This window comes from Callorhinus ursinus, unplaced genomic scaffold, assembly GCF_003265705.2.
Source record: "Callorhinus ursinus isolate GAN/ISIS: 27379988/994484 unplaced genomic scaffold, GSC_fseal_2.0 scaffold65, whole genome shotgun sequence".
Taxonomy (NCBI): domain Eukaryota; kingdom Metazoa; phylum Chordata; class Mammalia; order Carnivora; family Otariidae; genus Callorhinus; species Callorhinus ursinus.
Window position 1 is genome coordinate 5341666 of NW_027397127.1, and position 16186 is coordinate 5357851.

A 16186-nucleotide genomic window follows, 5' to 3' on the forward strand; every position below is an offset into this window, starting at 1 on the left:
TTACCTCTGGGTTTGTAAATACCATACTGCCACTGGTCTCTCTCTTTTGATATCTCTTGATTAATCAACTTATTTATTAATTATTGAGAGGGAGTGCATGGGGAGGGACAGAAGGAGAAGCAGAGAGAATATATTTTTTTATTATTATGTTATGTTAATCACCATACATTACATCATTAGTTTTTGATGTAGTGTTCCATGATTTATTGTTTGCACATAACACCCAGTGCTCCATGCAGAACGTGCCCTCTTTAATACCCATCACCGGGCTAAGCCATCCTCCCACCCCCGTCCCCTCTAAAACCCTCAGTTTGTTTCTCGGAGTCTATTGTCTCTCATGGTTCGTCTCCCGCTCCAATTTCCCCCCTTCATTTTCCCCTCCTGCTATCTTCTTCTTTTTTTGTTTTTAACATATAATGTATTATTTGCTTCAGAGGTACAAATCTGTGATTCAACAGTCTTGCACACTTCACAGCGCTCACCATAGCACATACCCTCCCCACTGTCTATCACCCAGCTACCCCATCCCTGCCACCCCCCACCACTCCAGCAACCCTCAGTTTGTTTCCTGAGATTAAGAATTCTTCATATCAGTGAGGTCATATGATACATGCCTTTCTCTGAATGACTTATTTCGCTCAGCATTATACCCTCCAGTTCCATCCATGTCATGGCAAATGGCAAGATTTCATTCTTTTTGATGGCTGCATAATATTCCATTGTGTATATATATATATACCACTTCTTTATCCATTCATCTGTCATTAGACATCTTGGCTCTTTCCACAGTTTGGCTATTGTGGACATTGCTGCTATAAACATTGGGGTACATGTACCCCTTCGGATCCCTACATTTGTATCTTTGGGGTAAATACCCAGTAGTGCAATTGCTGGGTCGTAGGATAGCTCTATTTTCAACTTTTTGAAGAACCTCCATACTGTTTTTCCAGAGTGGCTACACCAGCTTGCATTCCCACCAACAGTGTAGGAGGGTTCCCCTTTCACCGCATCCCCGCCAACATCTGTCGTTTCCTGAATTGTTAATTTTAGCCATTCTGACTGGTGTGAGGTGGTATCTCATTGAGGTTTTGATTTGGATTTCCCTGATGCCGAGTGAAGTTGAGCACTTTTTCATGTGTCTGTTGGCCGTTTGGATGTGTTCTTTGGAAAAATGTCTGTTCATTTCTTCTGCCCATTTCTTGATTGGATCATTTGTTCTTTGGGTGTTGAGCTTAAGAAGTTCTTTATAGATTTTGGATACTAGCCCTTTATCTGGTATGTCATTTGCAAATATCTTCTCCCATTCTGTCGGTTGTCTTTTGGTTTTGTTGACTGTTTCTTTTGCTGTGCAAAAGCTTTTTCTCTTGATGAAGACCCAATAGTTCATTTTTTACCTTGCTTCCCTTGCCTTTGGCGATGTTTCTAGGAAGAATTTGCTGCGGCTGAGGTCAAAGAGGTCGCTGCCTGTGTTCTCCTTTAGGATGTTGATGGCCTCCTGTCTCACATTGAGGTCTTTCAACCATTTTGAATCTATTTTTGTGTGTGGTGTAAGGAAATTGTCCAGTTTCATTCTTCTGCATGTGGCTGTCCAATTTTCCCAACACCATGTGTTGAAGAGACTGTCTGTTTTCCATTGGACATTCTTTCCTGCTTTGTCAGAGATTAGTTGACCATAGAGTTGAGGGTCCATTTCTGGGCTCTCTATTCTGTTCCATCGATCTATGTGTCTGTTTTTGTGCTAGTACCATACTGTCTGGATGATGACAGCTTTGTAATAGAGCTGGAAGTCCAGAATTGTGATGCCGCCAGCTTTGCTTTTCTTTTTCAACATTCCTCTGGCTATTCGAGGTCTTTTCTGGTTCCACACAAACTTTAGGATTATTTGTTCCATTTCTTTGAAAAAAGTGGATGGTATTTTGATGGGGATTGCATTGAATGTGTAGATTGCTCTAGGTAGCATTGACATCTTCACAATATTTGTTCTTCCAATCCATGAGCATGGACCGTTTTTCCATTTCTTTGTGTGTTCCTCAATTTCTTTCATTCTTTCTTTCAAAACTATTTTATAGTTTTCTGATTACAGATTCTTTGCCTCTTTGGTTAGGTTTATTCCTAGGTATCTTATGGTTTTGGGTGCAATTGTAAATGAGATCGACTTGTTAATTTCTCTTTCTTCTGTCTTGTTGTTGGTGTATAGAAATGCCACTGATTTCTGTGCATTGATTTTATATCCTGCCACTTTACTGAATTCCTGTATGAATTCTAGCAGTTTTGGGGTGGAGTCTTTTGGGTTTTCCACATAAAGTATCATATCATCTGCAAACAGTGAGAGTTTGACTTCTACTTTGCCGATTTGGATGGCTTTTATTTCTTTTTGTGGTCTGATTGATAGGACTTCTAATACTATGTTGAATAGCAGTGGTGATAGTGGACATCCCTGCCGTGTTACTGACCTTAGGGGGAAAGCTCTCAGTTTTTCCCCGTTGAGAATGATATTCGCTGTGGGTTTTTCATAGATTGCTTTCATGTTATTGAGGTATGTACCCTCTATCCCTATACTCTGAAGAGTTTTGATCAAGAAAGGATGCTGTACTTTGTCAAATGCTTTTTCTGCACATATTGAGAGGATCATATGGTTCTTGTTCTTTCTGTTATTAATGTATTGTATCACATTGATGTGTGGATGTTGAACCAAACTTGCAGCCCAGGAATAAATCCCACTTCGCTGTGGTAAATAATCCTCTTAATGTACTGTTGGACCCTATTGGCTAGTATTTTGGTGAGAATTTTTGCATCCATATTCATCAGGGATATTGGTCTGTAATTCTCCTTTTTGATGGGGTCTTTGTCTGGTTTTGGGATCAAGGTAATGGTGGCCTCATAAAACGAGTTTGGAAGTTTTCCTTCCATTTCTATTTTTTGGAACAGTTTCAGAAGAATAGGTATTAATTCTTCTTTAAATGTTTCGTAGAATTCCCCTGGGAAGCCCTCTGGTCCTGGGCTTTTGTTTGTTGGGAGATTTCTGATGACTGCTTCAATTTCCTTAGTGGTTATAGGTCTGTTCAGGTTTTCTATCTCTTCCTGGTTCGGTTTTGGTAGTTGATACATCTCTAGGAATGCATCCATTTCTTCCAGATTATCTAAATTGCTGGCATACAGTTGCTCATAATATGTTCTTATAATTGTTTGTATTTCTTTGGTGTTCCTTGTGATCTCTCCTCTTTCATTTATGATTTTATTTATTTGGGTCATTTCTCTTTTCTTTTTGATAAGTCTGGCCAGGGGTTTATCAATCTTGTTAATTCTTTCAAAGAACCAGCTCCTCGTTTCGGTGATCTGTTCTACTGTTCTTTTGGTTTCTATTTCATTGATTTCTGATCTGATCTTTATTACTTCTCTTCTCCTGCTGGGTTTAGGCTTTATTTGCTGTTCTTTCTCCAGCTCCTTTAGGTGTAGGGTTAGGCCGTGTATTTGAGACCTTTCTTGTTTCTTGAGAGAGGCTTATATTGCTATATACTTTCCTCTTAGGACTGCCTTTGGTCTATCCCAAAGATTTTGAACAGTTGTGTTTTCATTTTCATTGGTTTCCATGATTTTCTTTAATTCTTCTTTAATTTCCTGGTTGACCCATTCATTCTTTAGTAGGAATGTCTTTAGCCTCCATGTATTTGAGTTCTTTCTGACTTTCCTCTTGTCAATGAGTTCTAATATCAGAACATTGTGGTCTGAAAATATGCAGGGGTGTTAAAGTCCCCACTCTTATTGTACTGTTGTTGATGTGTTTCTTTGCTTTTCTTATTAATTGGCTTATATAATTGGCTGCTCCCATGTTAGGGTCATAGATATTTACAATTGTTAGATCTTCTTCTTGGATAGACCCTTTAAGTAGGATATAGTGTCCTTCCTCATCTCTTATTACAGTCTTTGGTTTAAAATCTAATTTGTCTGATATAATGATTGCCACCCCAGCTTTCTTTTGGTGTCCATTAGCATGGTAAATGGTTTTCCACCCCTTCACTTTCAATCTGGGGGTGTCTTTGGGTCTAAAATGAGTCCTTGCAGACAGCATATCGATGGGTCTTGTCTTTTTATCCAATCTGATAGCGTCTGTCTTTTGATTGGGGCATTTAGCCCATTTACATTCAGGGTAACTATTGAAAGATATGAATTTAGTGCCATTGTATTGCCTGTAAGGTGACTCTTACTGTATATTGTCTGTGTTCCTTTCTGGTCTATATTGCTTTTAGGCTCTCTCTTTGCTTAGAGGACCCCTTTCAATATTTCTTGTAGGGCTGGTTTCGTGTTTGCAAATTCCTTTAGTTTTTGTCCTGGAAACTTTTTCTCTCTCCTTCTATTTTCAATGACAACCTAGCTGGATATAGTATTCTTGGCTGCATATTTTTCTCATTAATGCTCTGAATATATCATGCTAGTCCTTTCTGGCCTGCCAGGTCTCTGTGGATAGGTCTGTTGCCAATCTAATGTTTCTACCATTGTAGGTTACATATCTCTTCTCCCAAGCTGCTTTCAGGATTTTCTCTTTGTCTCTGAGACTCGTAAGCTTTACTATTAGATGTCAGGGGGTTGACCTATTTTTATTGATTTTGAGAGGGGTTCTCTGTGCCTCTTGGATTTTGATGCCTGTTTCCTTCCCCAAATTAGGGAAGATCTCTGCTATAATTTGCTCCAATATACCTTCTGCCCCTCTCTCTCTTTCTTCTTCTTCTGGGATCCCAAGTTGTTTTGTCTTATGGTATCAGTTATCTCGAATTCTGCCCTCGTGATCCAGTAGTTGTGTAGCTCTTTTTCTCAGCTTCTTTATTTTCCATCATTTGGTCTTCTATATCACTAATTCTCTCTTCTGCCTCATTTATCCTAGCAGTTCGAGTCCCCATTTTTGATTGTACCTTATTAATAGCCTTTTTGATTTCGACTTGGTTAGATTTTAGTTCTTTTATTTCTCTAGAAAGGGTTTCTCTAATAACTTCCATGTTTTTTTCAAGCCCAGCTAGTATCTTTAAAATCATCCTTCTGAACTCTAGTTCCAACATCGTACTAATGTCCATATTGATTTGGTCCCTGGCAGTCAGTACTGCCTCTTGTTCTTTTTGTTGAGGTGATTTTTTCCATTTTGTCATCTTGTCCAGAGGAGAATAGATGAATGAGAGAACAAAACGCTAACAGGGTACCTACGTCCCCAGAAAATATACTCTAAACAAATCAGAAAAGACCTGAAACTGGGGGAAAAGAAAGGGAAAGAAAGAAAAAAAAAGAAAAAGATAAAAACAAACAAAAACAGAAGAAAACAAAAAAAAAAAACCCCAGAATATGATCAAATATGTTCAGGCTGGTGCATAGGTCGGTGCCACACACTAGATTTTGGGTGTATTTTGGTCTGTTAGAAGAAAGTGCATCCCAAAATTGTAAAGAAAGAAAAAACTTATATATGTACAAAAATAAGGGTTAATACAATGAAGGGATGGAATATGACTGTAAAGATGAAAATTATAAAAGATTTTATAAAAGGAATTGGTAAGATAAAAAGTTGTTTGAAAAAAGAAAGAAGAGGATTTAAGAAAAAAAAATGGAGAGTTTGTGATCAGGCAGGAGACTAGAACAAAGCTATACCCTAGAGATATAGGGTATATTTTGATCTGTTAGAAGAAACTGTATCTCAAAATTTTAAAGAGAGAACAACACACACACACACACACACACATATATATATATGCCAAAAATAAGGGTAACTACTATGAAGGGACAGAATATGACTCTAAAAATGAAAAATTAAAAAAAAATTTTTTTAAAAAAGGGACTGATAAGATGTTGGTTGAAAAAGGGAAAAAGAAAAATTAAAAAAAAAAGACAGTTAAAAAAATTAACTTTGAAAGACTAAAGAATCATGGGAAAAAAGCCATGAATTCTATGTGCAGTATTCCCCTAGCGCTGGAGTTCTCCCGTTCTCCTTGATCGATCAACGTGGTCTTGGCTTGCTGGCTGTTCGTGCTGATCTTCTGGGGGAGGGGCCTGTTGCCGTGGTTCCCAAATGTCTTTGCCGGAGGCTGAATTGCCCCGCTCTTGCCGGGTCCGGGCTAAGTCATCTGCCCGGGTTTTGCTCTTGGAGCTTTTGTTCCCTGCAAGCTTTCCGTACAGCTTTTGAGGACGAGAGTGAAAATGGCAGCCTCCCAATCTCCTCCCCAGAGGAGCCGAGAACTCAGGGCCCCGCTCCTCAGTGAGCCCCAGAGAAAAACAGTCAATCACTCCCGTCTCCCCGGTCTCCGGCCGCACTCCGTGCTCACCCGGCCTGTGACCGAGCGTTTCTATCTCTGGGACCCGACCCCGTGTGGAGTCTCCAAACCCAGCAGATCCCTGCGGTGCGCTCCCGCGCCGCTCCTCCCCGGGAAGGAAGGGGAGTCTCCCCGGCTCTGCCGCTTGTTGGGTCCCTGCTGGAGGAGCAGTGGCCCGACTGGCCCGCGGATCACAGTTTATGGCCACCCCAAGCTGAGAGCCCGCGCCTCGGCTCCGTCTCTGCAGCCGGCTTCCCTGCTCCGCTACCTGGGAGCTCTGCTGCACTCAGGCACCCCCGGTCTTTCTGTGACCCCGAGGGTCCTGAGACCACGCTGTCTGGCGAGGGTTCCACCTCCCGCTTAGGCACTGGAGCGACGTCCCTCCGCGGAGCGGACTTCTTAAAAGTTCCGATTTTGTGCTCCGCGGCTCTAGCACTTGCCAGAAGTGGCCGACGGAGGCCCCCTCCCCCGCCGTCTATCCTCCCGAATATGGCCTCGGATTCACTTCTCTGCACGTCCTACCTTCCGGAAAGTGGTCGCTTCTCTATTTAGAGAGTTGTTGCTATTCTACTCTCCGATCTCCTGTTGAGTTCGTAGGTGTTCACAATGGTTTGATCCCTATCCAGCTGAATTCCTGGGACCAGAGGAAATTTAGGTCTCCTACTCCTCCCCCATCTTGCTCCGCCCCCTCCTATTTTTTGTTCTTTTTTTTTAAAGATTATTTATTTTGAGAGAGAGAGAAAGAGAGGGTAAGAGCATGGGAGAGGGGCAAAGGGAGAGGGAGAGAGAGAATCTTAAGCAGACTCTGTGCTGAGCACCGAGTGTGATGCAGGGCTTGATCTCATGAGTCTGAGATCAGGGCCTGAGCCGAAACCAAGAGTTGGATGCTTAATGGCCTGAGCCACCAGGCACCCCTTGATTAATCAAATTTAGACATTATTTGTTGACTTTCTCTTAGAGTTGAGTATTTTTAGGTCTTATATACTTCCTTATGCTCCTTCAGATCAATATAGGTACACCGCAATTTTTAGTTAAATTCATGTTTGGTATTTTTAATATTATACTTATCTAAATATCATTGATTGCTGACCCAGGTGGTATACTATGGTAATAATTCATTCTGCATGTAACTTTTGATTTTTACTGGGGTTAATAATTGCTTTATTTTTAAATTTGTTTACCTTAATTTGAATTTCAAAGTCTTTCCACATTGTCTGATAAAGCTGTAGAATTCTCACAGAACAATTTTATACATGGTAAAAAACCCTTATCAGTTTCATTTGTTTTTCCTGAGGCTCTCTGTCCTCCTGTTCCAATCTAAACTTATTGCTCTCTAAAGCTTCTGCACAACTGTTATGCTAAGATCTCCCTTTTTATCACCCTGGAAGGTCCCTTTCTCTTTTTTGTTTTTTCTGTGCTGAATCCACTATTCATGAATCTTGTGACTCCCATTTCTCCCCCCCCCCCGTTTACTCTTGTTTTGGTGGAGCACATTCTCTAGTGAGAAAGGTACATGGAAGGTAAATTTTTGAAATTTTGCATCTCTGAAGGTCATTAGTCTATCTTCACTATTGATTGATAGTTTGAGTATATAAATCTAGCTTAAAAAGTCACTTTCTCTAGGGCTCCTGGCTGGCTGTCGGAGGAGTATGTGACTCTTGATCTCGGGGTTGTGAGTTTGAGCCCCACATTGGGTGTAGAGATTAGTTAAAATCAATCAATCAATCAAATCATTTTCCCTTAGCACTTTGAAGACATGGCACACTGTCTTATTTCCACTGTTGGCACTGACAACTCCAATGCCATTGTTATTCCTGAGTCTTTGATGCAAACTCTCTTTACTCCTCCCCATCTCCCCCAGAAGCTTTTAAGATTATTTCTTTATTCTTGATGTTAGGAAATTTCATGATGATGTCTGGGTCTTTGACATATATTATGCAGTATCTATTGTGGGGCCTTTCAATCTCAGTCCACCTGGGAAATGCTTGTATATTATTTATTTGATAATTTCCTCCACAACATTGTCTTTGTTCTCTCTGGAAATACTATTAGTTGTTTATAAGATTGTCTGGGTTGATTTCTTTAATTGTCTAATTATTTCTCTTGTATCATCCATATTTTTGCTATGTTACTCTTCCTAAAAGAGCTTCTCAATTTTGCATTCTCTTTTACTAACTTTTAAAATTTTTTTCCTATCATATTGTTAATTTCCAAGAGTTGGTTCTTGTTGTTTGATTATTCTATTTTAATGGCATCCTGCTTTTGTTTTGTAAATATGGTATTTTCTATTATTTCTCAGAAAATATTCATTGTACTTTCTTTGAAGTTTTTTTCAGCTGTCTGTGTTTTTCTCCATTTCTAATTTTTCATGCTTCTTTGTTTTGGTGTTTCTATTTCATGTTGGAAGCTTTCTTTAACTCTCTGCTGATCCTGGTTGCCCATATTTAAGAATGAAGCTCTAAGATACAGATTTGAAGGTGTATTACATTATGTGTTTGTTGACCAGTGGGCTTCAGCATAGGGAAATTGGCTAGCCAGCTGGAGTTTTTTGTCAGTATCTGTAGATCTTGCCTCTTGGGCTACACTTTCTCCAGGGAAGAATACTCCCATCTTCTTGGGAGTCATAATCCTGGTTGTCATTATTCTAGGAGTCATGTTGGGGGAAGGAACCTGGGACTCTCATTATTAAGTATAAAAACTTTAACATCATCACTCTTTTTTGTGGCCCACCTAACTTTTACCTTCCTTTGGATTGAGTGTCCCAGCTCCAGACCTGCTCTGAATCGATTTAACCTGTTTCCAGCAGGGTCTGGCTCTCCTCAGTAGAGGTGGGGATGGCAGATGTCTAATCATTCCTTATAGGGACATTCAAAGGGCTGTCCCTCCTTTAAAGTTCTGCCTCACTACCACTTCTATAGTACTTGGTGCCTCTAATTCCTAAGACTTTCTGGGATTCTCAGGGGGGAAATCTGCTTGTTGCTTACCAACATTCCCCTCTTCGGGTACTTAGGTTTAATTGCCCCCCACTCTGCTAGATCAGTTACCACTTTCTGTCTTCATATTCAGTGGGTCAGAGTTATAGATATCCCCTATTACTGACAGATATGGAGGGTTGGTGTTTCTGTTCCTTGTTCTCCTTGTTTGGGAGTGATATTTGAGAGGAGGAAGAGAGTGAGGAAGAAAATCTTGATCTCACTATCCTCAATCAGGAAGTCATGAAAGAAAAAAGAAGTTACAAAAAAAGTCATTGGTGGATCTAGCACAGTTAATTGACTTAGCAAGTATTTATTAAGCTCAAGTATAACATGGTGGTTAAGAGCATGGGCTTTGAAGGCAGAGTGCTGTACATTTACTTAAGCTCTCTGCATCTTCTTTTAATTATTTTAAGTTGGGTGTAATAATAGTACCTACCTCATAGAGTTGTTGTGAGGATTAAATGAGTTAATACACATAAAGAGCTTGCCTGGCACCTAATAACCCCTCAATAAATGTTTATTATTAGTGTTATTAATGTTGTTGTTTTTATTATTACTATGGGCTAGGCACTCTGCAGGTGATATCATGGAGAACGAAATAGAAATAAGGTCTTTCCCCCAGTGAAGGGGAACAGTTTTACCATTTCAGGGTGCTAAGAACACTGGGTCTAAAATTAGGACTTTTAGGGGCACCTGGCTGCCTCAGTTGGTGGAGTGTGCAATTCTTGATCTCAGGGTCGTGAGTTCGGGCCCTATGTTGGGTGTAGAGATTACTTACAAATAAGAAATCTTAAAATAAAATTGAGATTTTTATTTTTTGGTCACAAATTCAAGACTGGGATAAGGTACTTGACCACTATGCTTTCCAGGTTGATATCACTAGAGTTCTGTGCTCCTCTTCTAAAGTGCAAATAACAGCAGCTCTCATGTATTTAGTGCTTACTCTGTGCCAGGTAATTAACATAAATGGTCTCATCAGATCCATAGATCAAGCCTACAAATTAGGTATTATTATCTCTACTTTATGGATGATGAAACTGAGGCTCATGGTAACTTTTCCAAGGTCATGCAGCTGCTGGCAAGTGGCAGAGCTGGGATTCCAACACTAATCTGCTACTAGAACCTGACCATTTAACCATACATGAGCCTTAAAAAAAAAATTACACTGTGTCTATGTCCAGTGCTTTATCCAAAGTAATATTACTAAGTAACTAACACTTTGATTTGAATGGGTTTTTCAGATTGTTTTCCTCTAACCTAGCAGGTGCTAGGGCTTTATGAGGATCCATGAAATGAGAACAATAAATCAGGGGCACTTGGGTGGCTCAGTCGGTTGGGTGTCTGCCTTTGGCTCAGGTCATGATCTCGGGGTCCTGGGATCAAGCCCTGCATTGGGCTCCCTGCTCGGCGGGGAGTCTGCTTCTCCCTCTCCCTCTGCCTCTCTCCCCTGCTCATACTCTCTCTCTCTCTCTCTCTCTCTCTCTCTCTCACTCCCTCTTTCTCTGTTTGTCTCAAATAGGTAAATAAAATCTTTAAAAAAAGAGAGAACAATAAATCAGAATGGAGAGATTGGGGGGTGGGAAGCCAGTGAAAAAATTCCTAATTAGTCTCAGGATGATTCGGCAAGGATTATCACTTTGTACCTTTAAATTTTGACTTCTGAAATAAGGTTTTAGTGCCTGCATCTTTTACTTTTGCTGTCTTCCCAATGTTTGTTTCAGGAAAATGCTATTGGCTACAAATGCATATTGCTGGAACACACATTTGGGATAATTTTTCCAAATGTGGCCTTATTTGCCTAAGCAAAGGAAATCCTCTGGATTTCTCAGCAAGCCCGGGGGGGACCTAAAGCTCCCGGCACCCGTTGCTTTCTATTACCTTAAATATAGGTGCCTGGCAGGGGGATAGCAGGCTGCAGGGGATGTGGTTATGGCTGAAGCATTCCAGGATGGGGCCCACCAGAAACTTGTTAGGAAAGGTTGCCTGCAGCTTACAGTGGCTACAGTTGTCTCTGTACATCTTCTATAAAAAAAAAATGGATCATTCTATAAAAAATAAAGGTATTATGTTCATGAGTATCATATCAAATAGATTGGGTTATTAGCCATCTCTTGGCTAAGTCCAAGTGTTGAGACCATGCATTATTGGAGGTACCACCTTGAATAACAGGAATTTGATTACTCTCTGGTTTCTTGATCTCTGCATGTGCCTGGCTTTTTGTTCGAAAGTGATGTTGCCATTTTGTCCTTCAAATGATGCTTTCTGACCCAGGTATGTTTCAATGTATACTTCTAAGGACAAAATGCTTTGGAAGCCAGGTTTGTGTCTTGCAAGCACAGTAAATCTGAACTGATGATAGTCAACTTAACAACAGCATGAACCGCTAAATTGAACAAATTCGAAAATCACTGCTCCTGACCTAGACCTTGTTTTCTTGGATACCAAGCTCCAAGAAGCCTAAGGTAGAGCTAGCTAAATTTGCTGAATAACAAACAATCAATTGTCATTCATTTATTCATAATTCATTCAATCAGGTTCAGGTCTATGCCACAGGCAAAACTAATAGATTGAGTCATGAGTCGGTTCACCATTCTGGGCTGTGATGTCAACAAGGTCATCTGCCTGACAAAACTCCTGCCAATCCCATCATGCTTCTCTGGAGCTGTAGTCAGAAGCCGGGACAGAGGTTGTGGAGAGGGCCCTTTCTTCCCTCACCCTACCTTCTACCTCTTCTCGCTCTCATTTATTTGCAGCAGCTGCAACTGGAGACCTTTTGTGGCCAATACTCACAGAGTGTGCCTTTGACTTATGGGAAGGGGCAATTTCTACTGCTGAAGGGCACGGAAGGGCACAGTGTGGGTGAAACAGCAACACAAACTGGCCGGCACAGAAATCCAAGCCCTCACAGTGACAGTGGGCCGTGGTGACTGTTCTTCTACAACTGAACGCTACTGCTATGCTCTTTCCTTCAGCTTCAGGTCCCTCTACCATATTTTTGTGGCTCTGTGTGTGTGTGTGTGTGTGTGTATGTGTATGTGCATGCATTTGTGCACATGCGCACATGTAGTGTGTGTGTGTGTGTATGTGCATGCATTTGTGCACATGCGCACATGTAGTGTGTGTGTGTGTGTGTGTGTGTGTGTGTGCATGCACGTGCGTGCGTGTGCTATGTGGTGGAGGCTAGAGAATCCTGAAAAACAGGCTTCAGGTTTCAGGGTTTCAGTTGTCTTGGAGAGTTGCTGTCAGTCAGCTCTAACAGGGGTCACCCCAGGAACATAAAGGGCAGCATAGCCTGGCCAGCTGAAAACCCTGTGAGATGGGTCAACTCAGAGGTGAGGGTGTTGTTTTTTAATAGTTTCAATCTTTGCTCTTGGCTGTAGGTAGATACAGTCTCTTTCCCAGAAGGCTCTGTGCCTTTCAAAACAGAATACTAGCATTTTCTCTGCTTTCAGGGGCTTGCTGCCCTGTGGTTTTTTCTTTCTTTTTTTTTTTTTAACTCATTTGTTTTACTAGTATTGATTTTATACTCCACCTTCCAGCCTTAACTTATTGTCATAACCTACCAAAGCCCCAGAAAACAGGCAGGCTCTCACAGAAATCCTGAGGACAGTTAAATGGAGCATCTGAGAAAGTCAACAGGGAGAGTTAGTGAAAGCCCCTTAAGGGACCTCAGTGTGTGCTAGGGAACTAAGTGTGGATGTGCATGCCATCCGTTCGCCATGCCTCTTTCTACAGTGAGTGTTAAGGCAGGGCGGTGGAGAGAGATCATTGGACAAATACTCAGGGAACTGAAGTGTTGGTTTCTGCCCTGATCTCAGTTAGCTCTGTTATCTGGGGCAAGGTTTTTGGCCTGAACCATTGGAAGAATGGAGTTGCTCTCAACAAAAATGGGGAAGACTCATTATAGATGAAGTGGGAAGATTTGAGGTGAAAATCAGGAGCTCGATTTTGGGTACATTGAAATCTAACATCCATGTAGAGATATCAGAGTAGGCAGTTGACTTATGAGTCTGGAATTTAGGAAACAGGTCTGAGCTGGAAGTATAAAACTGAGATTTCTGGCATAGATGTGGTATTTAAAGCCATGAGACCAGGAGAGATCCCCAACGGAGTTAAGTGTTCCTGGAGAAGAGGACCAAGGACTGAGCTGTTTAATGCTCTCATGTTAAAAGATCAGAGAGATGAAGGGGGAAAAAACCCATATACAGTCCAAACGGAAATGTCTGCAAGCTAAATTTGGTCCCTGTACTAGACCAAGTGTTGGGAAATTTCATAGGAGTTCACGCTTATAAAAGACCACAGGTAATGCCTATTTCAAGCCAAAATGCTAAACTAGGAACAGAAAACCTGGGTTCTAGTCCTGATTTTATGCCCGGGTAAGTGACCTTGACAAATCACTGAACTATTTTGCGCCTCCCTTTCCTGTCTAAAGAGACAGACAGCCAGACCAGATGATCTCCAAGTTTAGACATTCATGGTTCTAGACATTTTAGAGAGGAAGAAACTGAAGCCCAAGGAGAGAGGATTAAGTGACTTGCCTAACATTCTGGCTTTAGGGAGAGACCACAGGCCAGTGTGTCTTCTTCTCTATTGTTTTAAACCCCGTATGTGTATTAGAATACCTGGGGTGCTTTTAGGAACACTGATTACTGGGTCCCAAACCTAAAGTATCTCATTTTGTTGGTCTGCGTTGGGTTTGGCCTTGGTATTTTTGACACTCCTTGGGTAATTGACAACCCACTGTTCTGTAGACAGGGCATGGCAGTGTCTTGCTAGCTGCTACTACACCTCTCTGCATCTTGACTTGTCTTTCCAGCACGAAAATGATTCACTCAATTTTAAACCCTTTTATTCAGATGAAGGAGGAGGATAGCTTTCTAGACCTGGTGAAAACGAAGTAGCAAGTATCAGCTTTCTCTGAAGTTCAGTAAAATGGCATGACCATAGCTTTCTTGAACTCCATCCTAGAGGTGAAATGTTATGGAAAACCATGAAGCCATGGCCCGTGGGCAGTGGGGGGGCTAGGGAGGGATTGTTCTCTCTTCCTCCCTACCTTTTTGGAACAGATACAAGTTTGTTCCGAAACCAAATTTACTAGGTTAATAAGCAGTGCATCAGGCATAGTACACCAAATGCTGTTGCTTTTACTATATTTATATAGCAGGCAGAGTCTTGCCGTCCACCATAGAAGCCTTACTGCTTTACAGTGGTTTCTCACCAAAGCTTTGCCGCTTTGGACACCAATAGGATATAGGGTTTCTTGGTTAAAACCCACATTCTCCATACATTACAACATTTGGCTCTGTCTTTGGGGGGTGTTATGTGTCAGTATGTATGTTTGCATGTGTATGTGTGGGGTTGTGTGTTTCAAACTGTATTCTAGCGTTCACTCTCTCCAGAGAGCATGTGTCTAGGAGAAGAGCCATTTTGGACTAAGGACACAGACATGGACTGCGGAGACACATTATTTACAGCCTTACCACATTCACTTGCCATTCTAGTAGTGCCAGCAAAATGATTTTATCATGCATAATGTACCGGTAATTAACCTGGTAAATTTCTTTTGGATGCCTCTTGTCTATTCCATACTTGTTTTTTAGTGCCCTTTATAACTCTAAATCACTTTCTTAGTTTAGGAGCATAAAAATATATTGTGTATGACTGGTTTGCTCATAAAATTGTCATATTTGATATATTTAAAGATGTGAAGGCCTGGGGGAGAAAAACAGAAAAATTCAGGGGAGAAACCAAGCAAGTCTTCAGAAACAATTGTTTTTTTCCTCTGGGTCTTCATAGCTCTCCTCCACTCAGACGTGCAGCCCATACTAATGAACACAGGCTTGGAATACACTCTGAGATTGCTCTAGGGCGACCAGGGCTCAAGATAATTGTAATTTTTAAAAATAGGTTTCACCGTTGTTTGGAACCATCTACAATTCAATTTACTTTATCGCACAAGCCATGAATAATGCTATGAAAGAAAATGGACGGGCTAGTGCTGCCAGCCTGGTTCAGCATTCCAGAAACATGCAGTTCTATGGATTCAACCAGTTGATAAGGACAGATTCAAATGGAAATGGAATTGCAGAATATGTAATCCTGGACACCAACTGGAAAGAATGGGAACTCTATAGTACTTACACTGTGGACATGGAAATGGAGCTGCTGCGATTCCGAGGGACCCCCATTCACTTCCCTGGTGGCAGGCCCCCTCGAGCAGATGCAAAATGCTGGTTTGCAGAAGGGAAGATCTGTCGAGGAGGTAAGGAATGGAAAATCACCGGTGGTCAATTTGGTTCAGTGTGGGTTATAAGGGAACCTCTTTAAGGGAAGACGTATTTTAACATTGGAACACTCATAGAATCAGTCATTTGCATTCAAGGGAGATAAACATCTTGGCATTCCGGGTAGTTAGATTAAAATAATGAGGACAATGAGAGGTACTTTGCAGCCTTGGATAATCATCTACAATTTAAAAGCCAACCCCACTCATTTTCAAAATGATCCCACTCCCAAGGAGGTTTACTCTAAGAAGAGGAAGCCATGAGTCTTCTCCTTGGTCTGTTGTCGGCTATGACCTGTGATCATTTCCTCTGCTAGAAAGATCACCTGTCCTTCCCTTGATGTATCCAAATTCTGTCAGTCAGGTCCACCCACAGAGATACCATTTCTATACCCTCTCTTCTCTGAACTCCCATTGAACTAAAAGTCTGTACCTCACAGCTTAGCACAAAATTGCTTCTCGATTGTTTCTTGTGTATTGATTGTGTCTCCCCCTCCCAAACATGCTGCTCCTTGAGGGCAGGGACCATAGCTAATAGCTCTTATGCGCCGCCCCCCAACCAACACGGTTGGCATCCAAAATATACTTGCAGTTTGACTGACTGATGGAACTCCTCTAGCTTGAGGAAGAGTGGAAACTCC

At 41.4% G+C, this 16186-nt stretch overlaps 1 protein-coding gene across 1 annotated transcript in view; it reads left to right on the forward strand.

Annotated features, from left to right (window-relative positions):
* Positions 1-16186, forward strand: part of GUCY2F (guanylate cyclase 2F, retinal) — a 97284-nt gene that overhangs the window by 14532 nt on the left and 66566 nt on the right. The window contains exon 3 of the mRNA XM_025853718.2: positions 15170-15524. Coding sequence (XP_025709503.1) covers positions 15170-15524 — 355 coding nt within the window. The remainder of the gene's footprint in view (positions 1-15169; positions 15525-16186) is intronic.